General features: G+C 53.7%; 1 protein-coding gene across 1 annotated transcript in view; it reads right to left on the bottom strand.

Moving 5' to 3' along the window:
• The window catches only part of CLINT1 (clathrin interactor 1), a 780,718-nt gene that overhangs the window by 455,143 nt on the left and 300,994 nt on the right, over positions 1-24,581 (bottom strand). Inside the window, exon 7 of the mRNA XM_069653921.1 lies at positions 232-472. Coding sequence (XP_069510022.1) covers positions 232-472 — 241 coding nt within the window. The remainder of the gene's footprint in view (positions 1-231; positions 473-24,581) is intronic.

Genomic DNA, 24,581 nt, shown 5'->3' with positions numbered 1-24,581 from the left:
ACCTCAAGGAAGCAAGGGGGTGGGTTGGACTAATAGTGGCAAGATCGCGGGAGAGAAAACAGAGACAAGGCACCAGAAAGTGGAACAGGGTCAACTGTACGGTTCGCAGGTGGGGTGTTGGATTGCTGAGAGCCATGGCACTGCAGAAAATGATTGATGCAGGAGCTGAGGTGAACACAGAAGCAGCAGAGAGATAATCAAAAATCGTCAATGGAAAATAGTTTTTCTTACTTTGTTAGCTGGCTGTTGGTGTGCTGCTGAGGTCAGCTCTGGGCTGCCATTCTCTCCAGTATAGTGTGCTGCAGCTCCCAGGTCAATCTTAGTTGGGTTCCCTGTGCGTTTGTGCCTGGTGGTCGTCGTCTCTGTTGCCTGTGTGATATGGATATGCTTTGTCGTCACAGTTTCCTCCTCATCCTTAAATTCACCTTTAGCAGATTTGGCTTTTCTGGCCTTTTTCTCCTCATCACTGTCACTGTCAAAATAACAAATCAATGTTCAATAAGTACAAAAAAAGGAAATAAGTGAACCGAAAAAAAAGTGAACCTATTGATAGTGTGTGCATTTTGATCTACATTTCTAATAAATATGTTGTGCATTATCCATGCATTCCTAATCTACACATTTGAATTGAGCACACTCTAGTCTACATGTGAATGTAGAACTCTTACAAAGGTGTTAACAGGTGTCTGTAATGCAGTGTGTTAGACTGGATTTCTGCACTCTGGCCTGGTGGACACAGAACTCTGGGAGCAGTAGTAAAACCAATCAAGGTAGCATGGAGAGTGGTCAAGACTAAGTCTCAAGAGTGAGTGAGCCTGGTAGAGGGTCCACAATGAGTTCACAAAGCAAGTTTTTGTGAAGTTTTTTTTGGGTCTTGCCGTTTTCCCTTCCCTTTACAACACAATTTTCTTGATGTATAAGCGCCCTACAAATGTTCAATAAAATAAAAGTAATCAAGGATTACACTTAGACAGATCGTTATAAAAATACTATATTTATGGCCAAAGAACACTATGAAGATGCCTATAAAAAAAGTAATACTATCACAACACCAATAATAAAAATACACATACATCCCCTCTAATCAGTGCAATAAAATCATAATCTCCCCTACCCCTCAATAATGAAAGAGAAGGCAGTGGGTATTTGAAACAGCAGTCCACAAGAATACAACCCTAATTTTAGAAAGTCTAACCCTAAGTTGACTGCGGCCTGGGGCCCAAATAATTCAGTTCAACGTTTTGGGAGCTGTGAAAAGGTTAGGAGGGTCTTGTGGATGGGAACAATGGTTCCAAAAGTCAGAAGAGGCCGTATTCTAGTGAATAAGACTGTTCCCAGCTTTCGGCAAAATGTTTTGCCGAAGCCAAACAATTGTAAAACATTTCAAATGTATTCAAATCTTTTACAGGCGGACATAGGGTTGCAGGTAAGTATTGCTCTAACTCACCCCCCATACTCCGATTTCTCCTCAGACTTGGCAGGTGGTTGGAGGGTCGTCAGAGGTCTGTTTTCCCACCATTGGTTCCGGTGACCAGAGCCCAGGAGTTGCGGGTGTGAAAAATGGCCCGGTTGGATTCAGAAGCTGGTGCAATCTGTTCCTGTTGATGAATGCAACTCGCACCAATGCAGGCCTCCTCTAGGCACACTACCAGACACAGGAAAGCCGGTTTTGATGATTCACACAGATGCACAGCAACAGGAGGGGACAGCTGTTGTGGTCAAAACCTCGGGTCTCGTTGATGCTGGAACGCAAAACAAGCAGAGGATACCTGAAGTACCAAGCCGAAGACACAGAACTGTGATGCCTCTACCACGAAAGTCCAAAGGATGGTTCCAGAAACACCTCGGAAGACTCCAGATGGCAGGGCACCGATCAGACGTCAGGAAAAGTTGGTCCCACCACTCCAAGGATCAAAGCTCCACCCAAGGATTTCTAAAGACCACAGACCGGGCTACACCGGGACTATAGTAAAAGTTGGTCGGCCGCCAGGCTTTCTTAGCACCGGTCCACGGGTCTGGTGCGTCTTCACAGCTGGGAAGGATACTTGGCTCCTTGCATGATCGCTGGGGAATGGCTGCAGGACTCTTCTTATCCAGAAACTCAGTTGAGACAAACTCAGTCCACCCAAGGGAAAAGCTGCCCCTGACACACCCCGGCAGTGGTCCAATCAGGACCAATGATGGTGATTGTTGTGCATATTCTCTAGACATACAGAAAACAATTTGTGGATTGGGACCAGACAGTCCAACCCACTTCCTGGGAACAAGCACGCATGGTCCTGCACTACCATGCGAAAACCAAGGCTTTCCCAGGCTGTGCATGACCATAAAAGATATTTCCTGACCTGGCAAGGAAGGAAAAGGAAGAAACAAACGCAAAAAGAACAAGCAAAAATCTCATGGCATGGCCATTTTAGGACATTAGCCACAGTTAGTAGCCAAACGCAGTAAGACTAACAAAGTATTGCAAAAAAAGTGAAAATGCAAAATTGTGAAAATGCAACTGCTGCCACCAGCTTGTCTTTAGGCATATGTAAAGTAACCGAAAAATCCCTTTGAGAGTAGACTAGTCATATGAAAGAGACCCCACTGCACTGCATTGTAAGATGCATTGTGCAATGATAAAAAGATACCCCAAAAAAATAGATAACATGAGAAAAGAAAAAAAGTAAAAAGTTTCCCAGTACTGACAGTCTGAAGGACTGGTCAGTTTCCCCATAACAATGAGTAAAAGTGCAGTGGAGCTGAAGACTTCACTTTACTGGAAAAAGTAAAGACTGAGTACAACAGCAAAACGTGTGGAGAACTACAGAAATGAACAGAAACTTGCTAAAGAGAGAACATATTCCTAACACTGTGTGCAAATACATATCTCATAAGATTATTTTCAGACAACTACACTCAGCATGAAATGATTATACAGAACCGTTATGTGACAGCTTTGAAGTTCAGTTTTGGCATGCTGCAGAGACGCTGCCAGGTCATGTTTTCTGTTGAAGCTTCCAATGCATTTTCATTGGAAACAGCTGAGTGGGGTCTAATGAGCTGACCAGCTCTCTAGAGAAGGAACAAGTTACTTACCTTTAACTGTTGTTCTCCAACATGGGTCTGGCATGGATTCACATGCTCATGAATATTCCCCGTCGTCAGGCTGGGAATCCTCGGTAAAGAAAAAATCAGTATCAGTTTCGTTTCTGATCTGTCCTTCCGTAGTAGTAACCAATTACTGATCTCTGAGTCATACTGACCACAGCCAATGACTGCCCTCTACCTAAGCCCCGCCTCTGGCAGCCATCTTCAGATTTGGTAGCACGTGAAGTGGCAGTATGACCAAGTGAAGAGCCGCAGAGGGGTAGGCGGGAGGGTTCGCATGTGAATCCATGCCAGACCCATGCTGGAGAACAACAGTTACAGGTAAGTAACTTGTTCCTTCTCCAGCATGGGGTCTGGCATGGATTCACATGCTCATGAATAAAGAATACATAGCAGTACACACATGCACAACCACGGGAGGTGGCAAAGGCTCAACATTAAGCATTACATCAAACTCAACATTAAGCAATTCTTACCTCCTCACCAGGCTCACCTTAGGCGAACAGATTGTGCAGCACTGCTTGGCCGACCATGGACTCCTCCCTGGAATCCCGATCGACGCAATAGAATTTCGTGAAGGTGTGCGTCGACCTCCACGTAGCAGCCCTGCAGATGTCCAGCAAGGGCACACCAGATAGGAACGCCGTGGTAGCTGCGATCGCTCTGGTGGAATGGACTCTCGGCTCCGTTGAAGTTCTTGTCGTGGAAAACAGCGTTTCTTGTGGCCATCACCTCCGCACGAAGGGCGGGAGAGATCCAGGCCCTTTCCTGCAAGCCCCCGTACTTGACTTTTCACGACACAAGGGTAGTGCTCAGGACGCACCCCTCCTTCATGCCCAAGGTACCTTCGGACTTCCACCTCAACGAACCCTTGGTGTTGCCTGTTTTCTTCCCGTCGCCTTCGTCGCCGGCCGAAAGGACTTTGCACTCGCTGGATGTGGCTAGAGCGCTGAAGTTTTACGTGGACCGCACAAAGTGTTTTCGGAAGACGTCACAACTTTTTGTGAACTTTGGACCTGTCAATCAGGGGAAGGCTCTCTCAAAGGCCTCCATTTCCAGATGGCTCTCCGGCTGTATCATGTACTGTCATCGGTTGGCAAACTGACCGCTGCCTGGCCATCCGAACATGTATGTCGTATCCTCCAAACTCTAACGCTGCAGGAGCCAGGCCTGCAAGTTCAGCGACTTCGGGTCGTGATGTAGGATGGCGCCTCCTTCCCTGGAGAGAAGATCCGCGTCCACTGGCAGCTTGATTGACGGGGATGCTGACAAGTCCAGAAGGTCCGGGAACCATATCTGCCTCGGCCACGCAGGTGCGACGAGGATCATCCTGCACCGTGACCTCTTGAGCTGGTTGATGAGCCGGATCGGCAATGGAGGGAACGCGTATAGAAAAAGGCCCTCCCAGGGGAACGAGAAAGCATCGCCCATGCTCCTCGGCTGGGGAAACCTGCTGGCGAACCTCCGGCACTTGGAGTTCGTCGCCGTCGCGAACAGATCGATCTGGGGTGTGCCCCACCGTCGGAAGAGGCGGTCCACTAGATCCTGTCGTAGTTCCCACTCGTGGCACGAGCGCAGCTCTCTGCTGAGCGAGTCGGCGATGGTGTTTTTTATCCCTGCCAGATGAAACGGCACCAGAAACATCCCTTGGGCGACGGCCCAATGCCACAGATCCTGCGCCTCCTTGGACAGGGCTGGGGACCTGGTTCCGCCCTGCTTCCTGATGTAGAACATGGTGGTGGTGTTGTCGGTGAAGATCCTCACCACCTTGCCCTTGAGGGACGGAAGAAAGGACCTGAGGGCCCAAAACACTGCACGGAGTTCCAGGACGTTGATATGGAGGGACTTCTCCGTCGGAAGCCAAAGGCCTCTCGCGAGCAGATTTTCGGTGTGCGCTCCCCACCCCTCCAGGGAGGCATCCGTGGTCACTGTCTCCTAGTGGCCGGGGGTCTGGAAGTCCATGCCCGCCGTCAGATGCGCGCGGGTGCCCCACCACCGGATCGCTCGTCGGAAACTCTCGAGTGTGATCCTCTCCTCGAAGCTGCCCGTCGTCTGGATCCAGCGCGCGTCCAGGAACTCCTGCAACGGGCGCATCCGGAGCCTGCACAGGCAGATGAGATAAATGCAAGAAGACATCATTCCGAGGAGGGACTTGATGGACCTCACCCTGGCCGCGTCCGCAACCAGCATCCACTCCAGGTAGGGGTAGACGTGGATCCCCTCTCGGCGCAGCTGCGCCGCCACCGGTGCAAGGCACTTGGTGAACACCCTGGGTGCCGACCTCAATCCGAAGGGAAGGGCTCTGAACTGGTAGTGACGCCCTTGGAACACCAACCTGAGAAACTTTCAGTGTCCCTTTAGGATGGGAATATGGAAGTAGGCATCCTCCAAATCCAACAACGACAGGAAATCGCCCTCCTCCAGTTGACCCAGGACGTGTTGGAGGGTGACCATCCGGAACTTCTGTGCCTTGATGAATTTGTTCAGTCGTCGTAGGTCCAGGATGGGACGCCATCCTCCCGTCTTCTTCTTGACGCGGAAGTATCTTGAGTAAACTCCGGAGCCCCGAAGCCTCTTTGGGACGAGCTCGATGGCGCCCTTCTTGAGCATCGCCTTTACCTCCAAGAGAAGTTGAGGGACGTGACGTTCTTTCCTGGCCACAGGGGGGACGCGCAGGCACCTCTTTAGAAACTCGAGCGCGTGACCCTGAGCTAGGGCGTCCAGCACCCAACGGTCGGTGGAGATGGACTCCCACACGCTGACGAAGCTCGCCAGCCGGCCTCCCACCGGGGTGCTTTGGTGGGGGCCCGACCCCACGGCCGGTTCAGTCCTGCTTCGACGAGGCTTTGCCGCCTTGTCCTCCTTGGCGACGACGGCGGGGTCGCCTGACTTGCCTCGTCCCCTGTACGCTTCCTGTGACGACGAACGGGCCGCTTGACGGTAGGTGGAAAATCCGCCGCTGGAACCTTTGGAGGCACCCTGTTTGCCTCCGCCGCTCCGAAAGGGCGGCCGCCGTTGCTGGAGAACCCCAAGAGCCCGGGCCGTCTCTGTGTCCGCCTTGATGGCTTGAAGGGAATCGTCCACTGTTTTCCCAAACAGGTTGTTTCCGTCGAACGGCATGTCCAAGACTCTGGTCTGCACGTCCTGACGGAAGTCAGTAGCCTTGAGCCATCCACGCCGCCTAAGGCACACGCCGTTGCCCAACTGGCGAAATCCAGTGTCGGCGATGTCCGTCGCAATCGTAATGGCGTGGTCCGACGCCACCTCTCCTTCCTGCAAGATCTCTAGGGCTTCCGCCCTCTTGTCTGGTAGGAAGTCCAGCAGGGGGGCCAGTTTGTACCACAACTCCCTGTCGTAGCGTGCTATGATAGCCAAGGCATTGGCCGCCTTAATCGTCGTCGCTGCCGACGAGATGACTCTGTGTCCCATCGTGTCTAATTTCTTTCCCTCGCCATCCGGCGGGGAGGTCGACGTAGAGGCCGCGCCCCCCCTGCTTTCTTCCTGGCTGCTGCGGAGACGACAGAGTCCGGGGTCGGCTGTGCCCAAAGGCACAAGGGGGCCGCGTCCGGGACCCGGTACTTCTTCTCGTACCGATCCCTTCTAGCCGGTGTCGTGGATGGGTTCTTGAGGAGGGCGAGGCCCTCATCCCAAATATCGTCCAGTAGAGGTACAGCGAGGACCGTCTTCCTCTTGGACTCGCGCCGTTGATAAAGGAAACCTTCTTTCCTTCTTCTCTTCCGGGCAGAGCTGGAAAAGCTCGGATGCCCTGGCGATCATGGAGTGAAACGACCCAATCTCGTCGGGCGGGGAAGCCCAGGTGGGAGGTGACGACGGGAGATCCTCGTCGTAAACCTCGTCGTCTGTACCCGTCGCGGCCGTGTCAGTCCCCGTATCATCCCCACGTGTGGTGGACGGGGAGGAGGGCTGGACAGGGCGCAATGGCTGAAAAGGAGGTGGAGGATGAATCCTTCTTCTCTTAGGGGGAGGGCTCCCAGAAGGGCCTGGCTCCGGGTGCCCCGTCGGGAGCGGTTCCTCCGTTGGTGGTAACGGCAGTCTCGTCCTCATCTCCAAGCATAAGGACTGTATAGCCAACAAAATGGCTGCCGAGTTGTCTTGCGGCACTGGTTGAGGGGAGTCCGACGGGAGGTCAGGAGCCCGTCGGCACCCTCGACGTTCTCGTCGTCTCCTACGTCAGGGTCCCTCCAGACGGGCTGGTCTTCTTCCACGCCAACGCCGTGGCTTAAGACTTCGATCAGCTCTTCCTCAGAGGTTGAGGCCGAATCCACGACGACCTCCTGCCCCCCCTTTTTCTTCTCCGTCGGAGGTTTCACGGGGGTCCTGTCGATGGGCATGAAAGAGGATTCCCTCTGCGGTGGCAGGGAGACTCTGGGCCCCGAGGTCGCCACCACTGGTGTAGCCTCCACAGGCTGAGCCAGGGCCGCCGCGACTGTCTCGATAAAGGCCTTGGCCGGATGGATTAAGGCTTTCACCACCTTAGGTGCACTCACCGCCTTCTCCTTGGGGGTAGGGTCACTGCCTCGCTCCCCCTCCGATGGGGCCTTCGAGCTCGATCGGGGTCTCTCCAGGAGCTTCGCCGGGTGCTCGGCCTTCCTCTTACCCGAGCCAGAGCGTTGCCTCGTGGTTGATGGCGCTGGGGAGGATGCGCCCTGCCTGGCGCCCGTAGAGCCCAACCGTTCGGCGCTCCCGGTGCCAGTGGACTCGCGGTGCTTGGCCTTCTGTTGGAGCCCCGTCGCCGGGGCGCCCTCAAAAGGTCTTAGAAGACCGCTCGGACTTCTTCTCGCCCGCGGACTTCGGCTCTTTCCTTCCAGCCAGTTGGCGAGACGTTGATGGCGGTCCTTCATGGTCCGCTCCAACATATTGCCGCAAAACGCACAGTCCTTCTCCATGTGCGTCTTGTCCTCATGTAGGCAGTAAAGGCAAAGGGAGTGTTCGTCCTCCTTAAAGACATTCTGAAGCTGGCCTCCAGGGCAGACCCTGAACAGCTTTCCGGGCGTCGCGCTTCCCTTCTCCTGGGCCATGTCCGAGATGGGCCTGAGAAACTTCTGGAGTCCTCTAAAAGCGTGGCTTGACGGCCATTACTAGCGTGGTGGTTCTTAATTAGCCCTTCTACCATTCTGTTAAGGGGAGACAGGCGAGTGTGTTTTGCCTTTGGTAGGAACCCCTGGGTGTCCTCGCCTAGGCTCCAGTGTCTGGGGAGCCAGTGAGGGGCAGGAGTTTTTCACCCCCCTGTACTTTGTCTGCCAGAGTGCCTGAATGGTACCAGCTCCCACTGGGGGTCTATCTGTCTTGACTGGACAGTCAAACACCCCCTTCTGTAAACTGTTGAAGAAGATTGCAGAGGAACGAGGGCTGTAACTGTATAAAAAGTGAGGCTCCTGGAATGAAAAGCAAGTCCACTGAATTCCCATGGAGATGTCAGAGGGCTAACACGTGATCATGTTTTTTTATTTTTAAAGCTGCAAGACGAATCAAGCTACAGCATTTTCAAATAAATGAACTGGCCTTCTGTGGTGTTAACATAAGGCAAGATATAGTGTTGCATTAGACAAGCCTGGAGGATATGAAAGCACTGAACACTACATACACCATTAGGAAAGGAACACAGATTTATCATCTGCTTTTAAAAATACAGCTGAAAGGATTCCAAGATGGCCGCTGTGAGGAAAACCACGTAAGTGCTCTCCTCCCCCAGCCCTGGCCCTAATTGTTATGTTTAAATGAAGTAAATCTTTCCCAGGTGCGGGAGACAAGGTGGCGCAGAGTAGTCTGCTGGTAGAGATCAAGAGAAAATAGGCACGGCAGTGAATAAGAACCAGTGGGCCGGAGAAGCCAGGGCCTGGGGAGAATGGCAACCCCAGCGGTCTCTGTTCCGCATCAGAGGCAGCACAGCCAGTGAACCCCTAGGGCTGGCGGTGACCCTGCACTGAGGGGGACGAGCAGATCCCCCATCCCCTGTCAATCGAGGCTGAAGAGAGAGATAGCAGGGGCACAGCAACAGCAGGGAACGTTACCCGCAGAGGCTCCTCGACAGCGAGGGAGGTAGTGCAACAAGCCTGGGAGTGAAGCAGCAGGAAGAGCAAGGAGTAGGGAGTGGGGCTTGTCTATTGGCCTATGCACCCCAGAAATTAACAGTGAGTGTGAGGGGGATAGGCGAGACGAGAGGCGTGGGTGGCCGGCCCCCCTCTGCCGCCTCCTGGTGTCTAGCTGAGAAGGCCGCAGAGCCTCACTTGAGGCCTGTCCCCGAGGGAGAGGTCAGGTCTTCAGAGGCCTCGGAAAAGCTCCATCAGGCGGTGCCGGGAGGATACTACAGACCTAATTAAAAGAAGGGCCTGAGCTGGGTCCTGAACCTACAGTAAGGATCTGAGGCCTGGAAGCGCAGAGGGGGGAAAACTTGCACGTTGGAGGAAATTATATTGGCAAGAGGGAGCTGGGTCCCTCCCTAGGCAGGCCCCTGACAGCTCAGACTCCGAGAGCTGCTTCTTATGGCATAGTAAGGAGGCGGCCTCTACCCCAGCATCAGTCCATCACCTGGCACCACAGGAAGCTGGTACAAAGCCATGCTATAACAAACAGTGGCCTGAGAAGGGGCGTGGCCTGACAGCAAAGCAGCGAGGACGTCCACGAGGCACAGGGGGCCCCCAAGAGAAGGGCCAGGCAGGCAAGTAATAGCTTAAGCCTTGGCTTGGGCCGAGCATACGCCTACGACCCTCATTGAAGGAGGAACCGCCATGCTGACATCCAGGGAATATAGCACGAATCTACAGTCAAGCCGGGAACAACGGGAAGACTAGGGGGTGTGGAAGGCACTGGTCCCACCGGAGCTGGGGTTCTTTTTCGTACCACCTATGGGATAGAAGGGGCACAATCTCTAAAGCAAAAGGAAAAGAGGTCCAAAACCCCATGAAATCTGCAAAGAAGTCCCAAGAGGGCAATATTCAAAAACTGTGGCGCAAAGATGCGGGTGCCCAGACGAACGGGGAGCGCGACCCTAAGAGGGCAGATGAGGAAGGACTTCATGGAAAGGTGGGGAACTATCAGGTGGTCACACAGGAGGTCCTGAACCAGTGCGTCCAGGATTTTGGGGACAAAATCGGAACACCATACAAACGCAAATGTCTAAAATGAGAGAGAACGTGTCGCTAGCCCTGCCATAGGTAAAGGGGTACATTAACCAATTGGAAGAAAGTGGATGCCGTGGAAAATGCAATTCAGGAGGTGGTGGATGATACGAGGAAAATCGGCAAATGGTGGAACACCGGTCTAGAGGCACGCAAAACGTAGAACTCCAAAGTGAAGACCTGGAGAATCGTTCACGGCGATTGAACATACGAATAAAAGGTCTGGGGGAGCAGGTGGGCGACAAGGACCTAGGCCTGATGGTCAAACATGTGTTTACAAACTTGATCAACCTAGAGGCACAGAGTCAGACCAAAGAGGAATGAACCAGGAGCCAGACCCAGAGACGTATTTGTCGCCCTACACAATTACGAGCAGAAGGAGTGTGTGCTGGTGGCGGCGAGAAAAGCAAGGGCAGTCACGCATAATGGGTCCGCCTTGTCACTCTACCAGGACCTGGCAGACCACCTTGGTGAAGAGGCGAATGATGGGCCCGGTGGTCAGGAGCCTAACGAAGAGAGAAATACGGTACAGATAGAACTTCGCTTTCGAACTGTGCTTTGAGTGGGAGGGATGGAAATGCACGATTGTTACATGCAAGGTGGTTTGAGGATCTTGGACCTTGAGCAGGAAGAGGATCATGGGGGGGTCCCAAAAGCCGCCAAAAGAACCGGTAAAGAGGAAATTGTGGTAATGGTACAAATACACTTTGAAAAATCCCAAGATAAAAAGCGCTGAACGGCCCACCAAGGTCCCCTGAAGAGAGCTGAGGCAGGAGGGAGCCCAGAGACCACAGGCTCCTTAAATCGATAAATATGATCCCAAGGGCTGCCCTGGGAAGAGAGACTGACAGAAGGTACCGGGGAAGGGGCTATTGGCTAGATTGGAATCTAGCATGGGTCTGTGGAGAACCGCACAAGAATTCACTGCGAGGGTGCAGGGGCTCAATTCCTGAGATGGAAGTTCAGGGGGGGGGGGGGGAGAAAATCGGTTGTAGGGGGTACGACTAGAGGCTGGTTCAGCCCACCCTGTGTGAGGGGGTGGGGGGGATACAAAATAAGGGGGGGTCCTACCTATAATCTGTTGCTCGTAATCAGCCTACAGTGGAAGATACCTCATGACCATGGCCAGGAATAACAAGCTCAAGCTTGTATCCCTAAACATTAGGGGCTGAAATTAGAAAGCTTCTTCGGGAGGGAGGGCCTGGGTATAGTAGCCCTCCAAGAAACACATCAACACCAAGATAGGAACAAGGTAAAGATAAGGGGCTACAGCTAAAGCGGAGGGGAGGGGGTCCAGATTGCAATAGGAGATACCTTGGGTTGTTAAATCACTGCCAGAGAGAGAAACTCAGAGGGTTGATGGCTAGCTGTAGTCTTTCAAGGGAGGGGGAGGACATACACGCTGGCAGCCATATATGCCCCCAACGTGGGACAGGATAAGTTTATACTGCAAACTCGAAAAAAGCTGGAGGTCTTAACAAAAGGCCACATACTACGAGTTGGAGATTTCAACATGGCCTGGGAGCCCGATAAGGACAGGAGTACAAGGGTATTCAATAGTCGGGTCAAGCCCTCGACGGAGCTAAAAGAAAAAACATCACTAATGGAGTTGGTGGAGGGAAAAATGTGGGACCACAAGGGGATACACTTTCTACTCCCATGTGCATAGAACCTTCTCTCCGATTGACCCCTGGGTGTCGAGGTCCCTGCTGGGAATGGTATCTGACATTGAGGTGGGTGCAATCTCTCTTGCCGACCACGCTCCTATAACTTTAACTCTGGCCTTGGGTTTGGGCACACCAGGACTATGGAGATGGTGGTACCCGGCTCATAGTCTCAAAGACGAGATCCAAAAGGGGGAGGTGAGGGACGAAAAAGGAGTACTTCCAAAACAATAAATCAGGAGGGACAAGCCAACAAATGATTTGGGACGGATTCAAGGCCACCTTCAGGGGGTCGCTTATATCATTGAAAGCTCCGAGGAATAGGCAAATGAGACCGTTGGAAATTGATCTTGAGGGTAAGCTAAAGCAAATAATGACTCGTATGGCGGAAGGTGCAGGTGGGGCGGTCAGGAGGGAATATCTGAAGATTAAGGGCCAGCTTGAGGTCCTACAAACTAAATCAGCTGAGCGCTTGCTGTCATACCTCCAGCAGAGATATTACATAAAGGCCAACGGGGCCCTTCGCATCTTGGCCCAGATGTTAAGGAAGAAAGAATTGTCTAGAACCATACTAAAAATAAGGGCAGAGGGGGGTGAGGAATGTTCTGCGAAGCCAAACATTAAAAAGGCATTTACAGGCCATTACTCATCCTTATACAAATCTGATGCCCAGTCAGACCAGGCCCAAAAGGAGTACCTAGAGGCATGCCCACTAAAAAAGAAAAGAAAAGAAAAAAATCACAAGTTGGGAGAGGGAGGAATTGGAAAGTGACATAACACCAGAAGAAGTTAAGGCAGCCATAAAAAGCCTGCCAAAGGGAAGGGCACCGGCCCAGACAGATACTCAGCAGACTTCTACAAAACATATAGGGAGGTACTAATCCCATACATGATCCTGCTCTTTAATTCCTTCGGGGGCAAGGGAGGACTGGCTCCTTCTATGGAAGAAGCAAAGGTGGTGCTACTACCAAAACCGGGGAAAGATTGTACCCTCTGGGGGTCCCATCGACCAATCGCACTTATAAATATTGATGCAAAGATCTACACGAAGATACTGGCCAATCGCTTAGAGAAGCTTCCCCCCCCCCCTCAAGTATCATTGACCCAGACCATTCCAGATAATTAGAGGCAGGCAGACCTGTGACAAAACCAAAAGGGTCAGCCATCTTATAGAAAAGGTCAGCAAGACAGGGATCTCGGCCCTTATATTGGCTCTTGATGCTGAAAAAGCATTGAGAGTTGAATGGAAATTCCTCTTTCACACTATGGTGAGGATGAGATTTGGGGCTAAATTCTTAACCATGATAAAAGCTAACTATCGCAAGCCCAGCTTGTGCGTGGCAATCAATGGCAAGCTTTCTGAGAAGGTCTTGGTTTCAAGGGGTACGAAGCAGGGGTGCACTCTATCCCTGCTCCTCTACACTATTCACCTAGGGAACCTCCTGGCCAATATTCGGTCCTCTAGTGAAATAAAAGGGGATCCCGTTTGCTGGGCTGAACATTAATCCACAGCATTTGCAGATGAGGTACTGCTAATGGTCATAGACCCAGAAACAACTCTCAGGACGATAGACCGGGTATTGCAGCAATTTGGGGAAAGGAACTAGTTATTGTTCTCCAGCATGGATCTGGCATGGATTCACATGCTCATGAATATTACCCATCAGGCTGGGAATCCTATGTAAAAAACTGTTTCACTTTCACTTACAAACTGTCTTCCTCCTATAAACCAATCACCGAGCTCTGGGTCATACTGCCCCCAGCCAATGACTGCCCTCTCCCAAAGCCCCTCCTCTGACAGCTGTTCAGATGGATTTCTGAATTCTGACCAGGTGGGCAGAGGTTCAGAATGCCAGCCTAATTTCTCGGAACAGGGTAACCTTCTGGACAAGCCAGACCAATCAAGGTAGCTTGGCGGCAGTCAAGACAAGGTCTCAGGAGGGGTGAGGGTGACTGAAAGACCTCAATGAGCACACAGAGTAAAGGACACTTACAAATCCCTCCCAGTCAGGTGTATATATATCAAAAATACAAATACATTTATTCCAAGGCCTTTGCAATTCAACGCACAGTAAGAAAATCTGAGCAGTATTAAACCAATACAATCCTATCTATACACATATATACAAGACCAATGGGGTCTAACGGGTTAATGCACAAAATGGGTCCACAACCTAAAACGGGGAAGGAATGAGGCAGCGCAAATAGTCCCTTCTGCATCAAACACAATCCTAACTGAAAGGCAGTCGAATCCCTAAGAAGAGTGGATCCTATTGCTCAAGTGTACTTGTAATGCTGGCGAACGCGGTAATGCAGATGGGCAAAACGGGGTCTCTTCAAGGGTCTGTAACAGCTCAGAAAGGTGGGTGAGGTGATGCAGAATAAGTTCCCACTATTCGTGCAGGGTCTCCCCAACAGGGCAGAGCATGTCCCAGAGTTCGGGAATAGTTTGCTAGTTCACACTAGCAGTAGAAAGGAGAGAGGCCCTCAGGGGCCCCTCGTGCGTAAAAATGGATGGAGTTGCAATTACTCACCGACCCCCGGCGCTCTCCGGATCAAACTTAGGCAGTCGAATCCACTTCGGTTGCAGGTTCAAATGCGGCAATCTCACGGCTGTGCGGCTTTCAGCGATGAAGATACAGCGTTTATTCCCAAATGGGACAGTGGCGATTTCTACGCTCCTGGTGGATGGATCAGGCCAGTTCTGCTGTCACAGGCTTCAGGGCACAGAGGACCACAGCTGCAATGAACTTGCAAAGTTTATCACCACTTCTGGGCGACACAGTAACCGCGTATACTCCGGTTCGGGCACGCTCACTTAACTCCAGACCTGGGAACGCCAAGTGTACTTAATTCGGTGAGAGAGTGCCGTGAACACAGAGCTTGCGATGTACCAAGTTTCTCAAGGGCCTCCTCCAAACAGCGCCAGTATCAGGGCAAAACCCCTGCACAAGCTGGTCAGCCCACTGGTTGACCCAGGGACGCTTCTAAGAAAGGCTTACTTGCAGGTTTTGATTAAGGTGCCGAGAAAAGTTGGTCCCACTATTCCAATGGGTCAAAGCGTCATTGCAGACCTTCTAGGACGACCAGATGCAGAGGAGTCCCACGGGACTACAGCAGGCTCAAGGTGCCAAACCTTCCAGTGGGTCACCAGCGGTTCTCAACTAGTCTTCTTAGTTTCAGGATACTTGGATCCTATCCTTTGTTCAGTGAGAACTCCAATGATCGACATGGTATGGGTGTTTGGAGCCTTCTCTTATCCAAAATCGCCATTGCGCCAAAACGAAGAGTACCCAATGGGAGATCTGCTCACATACAGGCATACCATACGTGGACCAATCGTGGACTACAGTGGTCCCAGGTCACCAGACTGTGGCACCCAGGATGTGTATTGGAACTAGACAGTCTATCCCACATACTGGGAGCGCACACAAGGCATGCAGAAGCCCGCGAAAGCTTGGCCCTTCGTAGGAAAATGCATGCCCAAATAAGGACTGACCCGGGTCGGCTGGACCTGGGGAAGGTGAAGGGGCAAGATGGCCAAAGGAAAGGACAAAGAACCTTGTGGCATGGCCATTTAGGAGTCAGGCCACCTAACCGTGCCAAATATGGTAAGGAACAAGTTACTTACCTGTAACTGTTCTCCAGCATGGGTCTGGCATGGATTCACATGCTCATGAATATTCCCCGTCGTCAGGGCGGGAATCCTCGGTATAGAAAAAAATCAGTTTAGTTTCTGATCTGTCTTTCTTAGTAGTAACCAATCACTGGTCTCTGGGTCATACTGCCCCCAGCCAATGACTACCCTCTCCCTAAGCCCCGCCTCTGGCAGCCATCCTCAGATTTGGTAGCACGTAAAGTGGCAGTATGACCAAGTGAAGAGCCACAGAGGGGTAAGCGGGAGGGTTTGCATGTGAATCCATGCCAGACCCATGCTGGAGAACAACAGTTACAGGTAAGTAACTTGTTCCTTCTCCAGCATGGGGTCTGGCATGGATTCACATGCTCATGAATAAGAGAATACATAGCAGTACACATGCACAACCACGGGAGGTGGCAACAGGCTCAACATTAAGCAATACAACAACTCAACATTAAGCATCTCTTACCTCCTCACCAGGCTCACCTTAGGCGAACAGGTTGCGCAGCACTGCTTGGCCGACCCTGGACTCCTCCCTGGAGTCCTATCGACGCAGTAGAATCTTGTGAAGGTGTGCGTCGACCTCCATGTCGCAGCCCTGCAGATGTCTAGCAGGGGCACACCAGACAGGACCGCCATGGTAGCAGCGATCGCTCTGGTCGAATGGGCTCTCGGACGGCCGGGCAGCAGTTGGTTTGCCAACCGGTGACAGTGCATGATGCAGCCGGAGAGCCATCTGGAAATGGAAGTCTTCGAGAGAGCCTTCCCTTGATTCACAGTCCCAAAGTTCACAAACAGCTGTGACGTCTTCCGAAAACTCTTCGTGCGGTCCACGTAGAACTTCAGCGCTCTAGCTACATCCAGCGAGTGCAAAGTCCTCTCGGCCGGCGACGAAGGCGACGGGAAGAAACCTGGCAACACCGAGGGCTCGTTTAGGTGGAAGTCCGACGGCACCTTGGGCATAAAGGAGGGGTGCGTCCTCAGCACCACCCTCGTGTCATGAAAAGTCAAGTATGGAGGCTTGCAAGATAGGGCCTGGATCTCTCCTACTCGTCGTGCGGAGGTGATGGCCACAAGGAAAGCTGTCTTCCATGACAGGAACTTCAGAGGTGCCGAATGCATAGGCTCGAATGGGGCCCCCCCATGAGCCTGGTCAGCACCACATTAAGCTCCCACGCCGGGGCAGGAGCCTTCACCGGCGGGAATGATCGGAATAGTCCCTTCATGAATTCTTTCACCAGGCGATGAGACCACAAGGACGCCCGTCCCGTAGTCCTGGTATATCGGGAGATTGCAGCCAGATGTATTTTGATGAAGGGGTGAGCCAGTCCAGCTTTGGCCAGCGACAGTAGGTACAGCAGTACTTGAGGGGCCGTAATCCGCAGAGGGTTAATCTTCTGTGCACGGCACCAGACAGAGAACCTCTTCCATTTATGTCCGTAGCACTTGAGAGTTGAGGACGCCCTGACCTTTGCAAGAACCTCTCTGCAGTCGGCCGGGATGTCGTACCCTCCGAACTCTAGTGCTGCAGGAGCCAGGCCTGCAAGTTCAGCGACTCCGGGTTGTGGTGAAGAATGGCGCCTCCTTCTCTGGAGAGAAGGTCTGCGTCCGTCGGCAGCTTGACTGGTGTGGACGTTGACAAGTCCAGAAGGTCCGGGAACCAAATCTGTCTCGGCCACGGCGGTGCGACGAGGATCATCCTGCACCGGGACCTCTTGAGCTGGTTGAGGAGCCGGAGCAGCAACAGCAGCGGAGGGAATTCATAAAGAAATAGGCCGTCCCAGGGGAACGAGAAAGCATCGCCCATGCTCCTCGGCTGGGGGAACCTGCTGGCGAACCTCCGGCACTTGGAATTCTTCGCCGTCGCGAAGAGATCGATTTGGGGTTCGCCCCATCATCGGAAGAGTCCATCCACTTGATCCTGGCGTAGTTCCCACTTGTGGCACGAGCGCAGCTCCCTGCTGAGTGAGTCGGCGATCGTGTTTTTTATTCCTGCCAGATGAAGAGGCACCAGAAACATCCGTTGGGCGACGGCCCAATGCCACAGATCCTGGGCTTCCTTGGATAGGGGACCTGGTTCCGCCCTGCTTCCGGATGTAGAACATCGTGGTGGTGTTGTCGGTGAAGATCCTCACCACCTTGCCCTTGAGGGACGGGAGAAAGGACCCGAGGGCCCAGAACACTGCGGGGAGCTCCAAAATGTTGATGTGGAGTGACTTCTCCTCCGGGAGCCAAAGGCCTCTCGCGTGAAGATCTCCGGAGTGCGCTCCCCAACCTTCCAGGGAGGCATCCGTCGTCACCGTCACTTGGTGAGCTGGGATCTGAAAGTCCGTGCCTGCCGACAGATGGGAGCGGGTACCCCACCACCGGATCGCCTGACGGAACGTCTCGTTGAGAGGGATCCTGTCCTCGAAGCTGCCCGTCGACTGGACCCAGCGGGCATCGAGGAACTCTTGTAAGGGGCGCATCCGAAGCCTGCAAAGGCGCACCAGATAAATGCAGGAGGACATCATCCCGAGGAGGGACTTGATAGATCTTACCCTGGCCATGTCCGTGGCCAGCAGACGCTGCACCTTGCCCAGAATGGTCCTGGTCCTTTCCTCCGACGGCGAGGCCAGCCGCGCCACTGTGTCGAGCTTGGCTCCCAGAAACAGGGCGACTTGCGACGGAACCAGGTGGGATTTTGGAAAGTTGGAGAATCCCAGGTCCGTGAGCAGCTGGACGGTCTTCGCAGTGTGCTCCACGGAAAGCTCCCCCGTCCTTGCCCGGATGAGCCAGTTGATCAGGTAGGGGTAGACGTGGATCCCCTGTAGGCGCACCCTGGGTGCCGACTTCAATCCGAACGGGAGGGCCTTGAACTGGTAGTGCCGCCCTTGGCCCACGAACCTGAGGAACTTTCGGTGTCTTTTTAGAATGGGGATGTGGAAATACGCATCCTCCAAGTCCAACGACGACAGGAAATCTCCCTCCTCCAGCTGTCCCAGCACGTGCTGGAGGGTGACCATACGGAACTTCTGAGCCTTGATGTACTTGTTCAGTCGTCGTAGGTCCAGGATGGGGCGCCATCCTCCTGTCTTTTACGAGGAAGTACCTTGAGCAAACTCCGGAGCCCCGAAGCCTCTTTGGGACGAGCTCGATGGCACCCTTCTTGAGCATCGCCCTTACTTCCAACAGTAGTTGAGGGACGTGATTTTCCTTCCTGGCCACGGGTGGAACGCGAGGGCACTTCTGAAACTCGAGGGCGTGCCCTTGGGCCAGGGCGTCCAGCACCCAACGGTCGGTGGGGATGGACTCCCACACGCTGACGAACCTCGCCAGCCGGCCTCCCACGGGGGTGTTTCGGCGGGGGCCCGACCCCACTGTCGGTTCAATCTTGTTTGAAGGCCGCCCTGCCTCCTTGACCTCCCTGTCGACGACAGGCACCACCTGACTTGCCGCGTCCCCTGTAGGCTTCCTGGGACAAAGATCTTGCCGCTTGGCGGTACGTGGAGGAGCCACTGCCGGATTCCTTGGAGGCACCTTGTCTGCCTTCGGAGCTCCGAAAAGACGGCTGTCGTCGTTGGAGCACTCCCAGTGCCCGGGCAGTCTCTGTCTATCTTGATGGCCTGAAGGGACTCATCAACCGCCTTCCCAAACAGGTTGTTCCCGTCGAAGGACATGTCCAAAACCTTGGTTTGTATATCCTGGCGGAAATCCGTGGCCTTGAGCCATCCTCGTCGTCTCAAGCAAACGCCGTTGCCCAACTGACGGAAACTGGTGTCGGCAATGTCCGTTGCCACCGTGATAGTGTGGTCTGAAGCAATCTCACCCTCCTGTAGGATTTCAAGGGCCTCAGCCCTTTTGGCGCCCGGAAGGAAGTCTAACATAGGGGCGATTTTGAACCACAACTCCCTGTCGTAGCGGGCTATGATAGCCAGGGCGTTGGCCGCCTTGATAGTCGTCGCTGCGGATGAGATGATCAGTCGTCCCATCCTGTCCAACTTCCTGCCCTCACCGTCCGGCGGGGAAGTTGATGTTGAGGCCGATGCCCCCCCAGCTTTCTTCTTTGCCGCCGCCGAGACAACTGAATCCGGGGTAGGTTGTGCCCGAAGGCACAAGGGGGCAGCGTCAGGGACCCGGTACTTCTTCTCATACCGGTCCCTCTTTGCCGGCGCCGTGGCAGGGTTCTTGAGGAGGGCGAGCCCCTCATCCCAGATGTCATCAAGAAGCGGTATGGCGAGGACCGTCTTCCTTTTAGCCTCGCGCCGTTGGTAAAGGAACCCTTCTTTCTTCTTCTCTTCTGGGCAGAGCTGGAAAAGCTTGGATGCCCTGGAAATCAAGGCATGAAAGGATCCAATCTCGTCGGGCGGGGACGCCCGAGCAGGGGGCGACGGGGGGACACATCCCAGTCATCGCCTCAGTCGTCATCTGTACCCGTCGTAGCCGTGTCTGTGCCTGTATCATCCCTGTGGGTAGTAGACCGGGGGGGAAGGCAGAGCAGGCCGCAGAGGTGGGAGAGGTGGTGTAGGATGCGTCCTCTTATGCAGTGGACTTTCCGAAGGTCCTGGCTCCGGTTCCCCATCGGGTCTGGCTCAGGTACCTCTGTCGGGGGAAGGGGCAACCTTGTCCTTATCTCCGAGCATAAGGACTGAATCGCTGACAAAATGGCCGCCGAAGTGTCCTGCGGCGCCGGAAACAACAGGCGCGAGGCCTCTTGAGGAGCCTTGTCGGAGACACCGTCGCTCTTGTCGTCGCCCTCGTCGGGATCCCTCCCGATGGGCTGGGCCTCTTCCACGACTTCGATGAGCTCTTCTTCAGAGGTTGTGTCCGTATCCACGATGGCCACCAGCCCCTCCCCCACCTTTTCCAACGAGGACTTTGTGGGGGTCTTCTCAATGGGCCTGAAAGACGACTCCCTCCGCGGTGGCAGGGAGACTGGGTCCCGAGTGCGCCTCCACTGGTGTAGCCTCCACAGGCTGAGCCAGGGCCGCGGCGACATCCTCAATCGAGGTCTTAGCAGGGTGAATTAAGGCCAGCGTCACCTTCTGGATGCCTGGGGCCTTCACCTTGGGCGGAGGGTCCGAGCCTCGCTCCCCCTCTGCCAGAATCTTCGAGATCGACCGGGGCCTCTCCAGAAGCTTCGCCGGGTTCTCGGACTTCCTCTTACCCGAGCCAGAGCGTTGGCTCGTGGTTGATGGCGCAGGGGAGGATGCCCCCTGCCTGGCAGCCAAGGAGCCCGACCGTTCAGCGCTCCCGGTGCCCGTGGACTCGCAGTGCTTCGTCTTTTGTTGGGCCCCCATCGCCGGGGCGCCCTCACAGGACTTAGAAGACCGCTCTGACTTATTTTTCTTCTCGCCTGACGCGCTCTTCCCTTCCAGCCAGTTGGCGAGACGGAGGTGGCGATCCTTCATGGTCCGCTCCGACAGGTTCCCACAAAACGCACAGTCCTTCTCCGTGTGCGTCTTGTCCTCATGGAGACAGTAGAGGCATAACGAATGCTCGTCCTCCTTGAAAACATTCTGAAGCTGGCATCCAGGGCAGGTCCTGAGCAGCTTCCCGGGCGTCGAGCTTCCTTTCTCCTGGGCCATGTCCAGGGTAGGCCTCGGAACTTCTGGAATCCTCCAAAAGCGTAACTCGACTAAAACTTCACCCTTGAGGGGCGTAGAAAACTCCGAAACTGATCCCCGTTGATCGGATGTAGAAACTGTGGAGCTTGAGGCTCTTTTTAACCGAAAAATGAGAAAAATCTCCTGAAAAAGCACGAAAACGCAGCAAAAGCTCGTGAGCTACAGCACCAGGACTCCCAAGACTTGAACGTGCGGTAAAAATCTGAGGATGGCTGCTCGGTTTACCTGGCAAGAAAGGGTTAAAAAAATATCCGAAAAGATAAGTTGCCACCAGACCCTGTCCCAGGAAAAACCAGCACTTCTCCTAAAAAAATCCTTCGAGCGTAACTAGGGCCTTTACAAATGACAGGTAGACCTAAGTGCACTGTACTGTAAGGTACTTGTGCACTTGCAACATGTTGCAGAAAAGTTGCAACATTGACAAGGACTAAGGGAAACAAAGTCTCCCAGTACTGACCGCCTTTAAGAGCATGTCAGTTTCTCCATAAGAGGTGAGCGAAAAGCCCAGGGGAGTGCAACAAAAGGCTGTGCTCCTCTGGTAAAGTCAGACTATGGCGTTTGAACAAAGCAAAAAGTTGGGGCGGGGGGTACACAACTGGAGGGAAAATGACACCTGAAATGGAAATCTTTCCTAACAGCAGCCATCTTCTGATTTGGTAGCACGTAAAAGGGGCAGTATGACCAAGAAGATCCCCAGAGGGGCAGTAGGGAGGGTTCGCGTGTGAATGCATGCAAGACCCATGCTGGAGAACAGCAGTTACAGGTAAGTAACTTGTTCCTTCTCCAGCCAGGGGTCTGGTATGCATTCACATGCTCATGAATAAAGAATACATAGCAGTACAACATTACACAACCAAAGGAGGTAGCAAGGCTCAAAAGAAGCAATTACTCTTACCTCCGGAACAGGCTGACCTTCAAGCAAACAGGTTGTGTAGCACTACTTGGGCGTCGCTGGACTCCTCTCTGGAATCCCCGTCGACGCAGTAGAATCTTGTGAAGGTGTGTGTGGACCTCCACGTAGCAGCCCTGCATATTGGCAGCAGGGGCACACTAGACAGTAACACCGTTGTTGCAGCGATCGCTCTGGTGGCATGGTCTTGGATGGCCGGGCAGCGGTCGGTTTGCCAACCGGTGACAGTGAGTGATGAAGCCGGAGAGCCACCTGGAGATGGAAGCCTTGGACAAGGCCTTCCCATGGTTTACCGGACCAAATTTCACGAAACGTTGAGATGTCTTCCGGAAACTCTCTGTGCATGCCACAGAACCTCCGCGCACGAGCCACATCCAGCAAGTACAAAGTCTTCAGTCAGCGACAAAGGTTTTAGAAAAAACAGAGCCAACACCAAAGGCTCGTTGGGGTGGAATTCAGATGGAACCTTTGGCTTGAAAGAGGGGTGCGTCCACAGCACCACCTTCGGGTCATGAAAAGTCAAATAAGGCTGTTTGCAGGAAAGGGCCTGGATCTCACCTACCCTCCTGGCAGAGGTGAGGGCCCCGAGAAAAGCAGTCTTCCACAAAAGGAACTTGAGGGGCCTAATGCATAGGCTCGAAGGGAGCTCCCATGAGCCTTGTCAGTACCACGTTGAGTTCCCATGTCGGGGCAGGTGCCTTCCCTGCCGGGAACAATCGAAATAGTCCTTTGAGGAACTCCTTGGTGGGCTCAAAGAGAAGACTGTCCTGGAGATTTGGTGTAGCGCGAGATAGCCGCCAGATGCACCGTGGTGGAGGCGTGCGCCAGTCCCGCCTTGGCCAAGGACAACAAGTACAGAATAATCTGCAGGGCTGTGACCCTCAGAGGGCTGATCTTCTGCGTCCGGCATCACATTGCGCAATGTTTCCAATTGTGCCCATAACACTTCAAACGTCGTCCAGGAGAGGCACCGCCAGAATGGTCTTCCTTTTGGACTCACGGCGCTGGTAAAGGAAACCATTTGTTCTGGGTCTCTTCTGGCATCAGCAGGATGAGCTCAGATGCGTGGGCAACCATGGCGTGAAAAGACCCCACTCCGTCCAGGGGAAGAAGCCCTAAACTGTGGGGAAACGCTGCTGTTGTCCGTGTCCGTAGTCGCCGTGTATGTCCCAGTGGGGGGGGGGGGGGGGGGAGGTGCCAGGTGTTCCAGAAGGGGATGCCGACGGTTCTCCGACACCAGCGTGTGCAGAGTTGAAAGTATGTCCAGCGATACATCCCTGGGAGGTGTCGGTGGGGGGAGGGAGGGGTTCGAGGTAAGCTTGCTGGGCCCTGCGCCCATGTCATCTGCATTGCCGCCGTAGTCGTCCCCCTCAGCGTTTCCGCCGTCGTCGTTCCCCACTTCTTCCTGGACCGTGTGAACAGGCACCAGATCCTCTTCGTCCAAAGAAGAAATATATGTGCCCTGGAGCACGGTAGAGGCCTCTACTCTCAGCCCCCCCCCCATCCTTTCCCAGCCTCAGGTTCAGGAATGGCATCCTCTTCTCCGGCGTGGTCTCCACCGGGCTTGGCCGAAGCCTCCCGCCTCGGGGGAAGGGCCACTCTGGGCACGACTGGGGTCCCCTGGACAGGGTGAGCCCCTTTCAACTTCGAGAGGGTGACCGCCACCTGCTCGATCAGAGGATGACTTCGCCTGGAGCACCTGACCTTTCAGGGGCAGGTCTGACACCTTACCCTGCGCCTTAGTCTTCTCTGGTTTCTCCCGCAGCTTCCCTGGGTTAGCCAATTTTCTCTTGGAGGAGGAGCTGGAGCGATGACTGGAGATGGAGGAAGACTGAAAATGAGCAGGTGCTGCTCGTCGTGTGAACCGCTTGTGCAGCGGCCCTAACGGAAATGTTCTCACAGTGCTTGGACTTGTCTTGGGCCCCCAGGGAGGGAGCGCCCTCAGTGGATTTAGGAGCTCGTTATTCGGACCAGCCGGTCCTGGGTGAGGCATTCCCCTGCTTGCCACACAGGGTAGAGGCCTTGGCGGTGAGCCATGCTGCCAACCTACTGTGACGATCCTGGACTGTGCACTTGGGGAAACCAAGGCAGATTTCACAATCCGCTTATTTGTGGTCCGGATGGAGACAAAGGCACTGGGAGTGTTTGTCCCCCACAAACACATTCCTCAATCCGCAGCTGGAGCAGAGCTCCGTCTGTCTCCTCTGACATGGTCCGGCGTGTGGTGTAGGCCAGATGGCCTTCTGGAATCTTCGATGAAAAACTCTACAATTTTTGCCCTTGAGGGGCGTTGAAAGATGCAGTCAAAGGGATACCCGCTTACCGGGCAAAGGAGCGAAAGCGCACACAGGCGCTATTTGACAAATAGGTACTTTTTTATTGAAAAAGAGCAAAAAAAAAAAAAAACCTGGGTCAAAACGCGAGGACTCCCAACACTTGAACGTGCAGTAAAAATCTGAAGATGGCTACCAAAGGAGGGGCCTAGGGAGAGGGCAGCCATTGGTTGGGGGCAGTATGACCCAGAGCTCA

This window comes from Ambystoma mexicanum, chromosome 3q (assembly GCF_040938575.1).
Source record: "Ambystoma mexicanum isolate Mex_15411 chromosome 3q, UKY_AmexF1_1, whole genome shotgun sequence".
Classification (NCBI taxonomy): domain Eukaryota; kingdom Metazoa; phylum Chordata; class Amphibia; order Caudata; family Ambystomatidae; genus Ambystoma; species Ambystoma mexicanum.
This window is presented reverse-complemented; position numbering and strand designations above follow the sequence as displayed.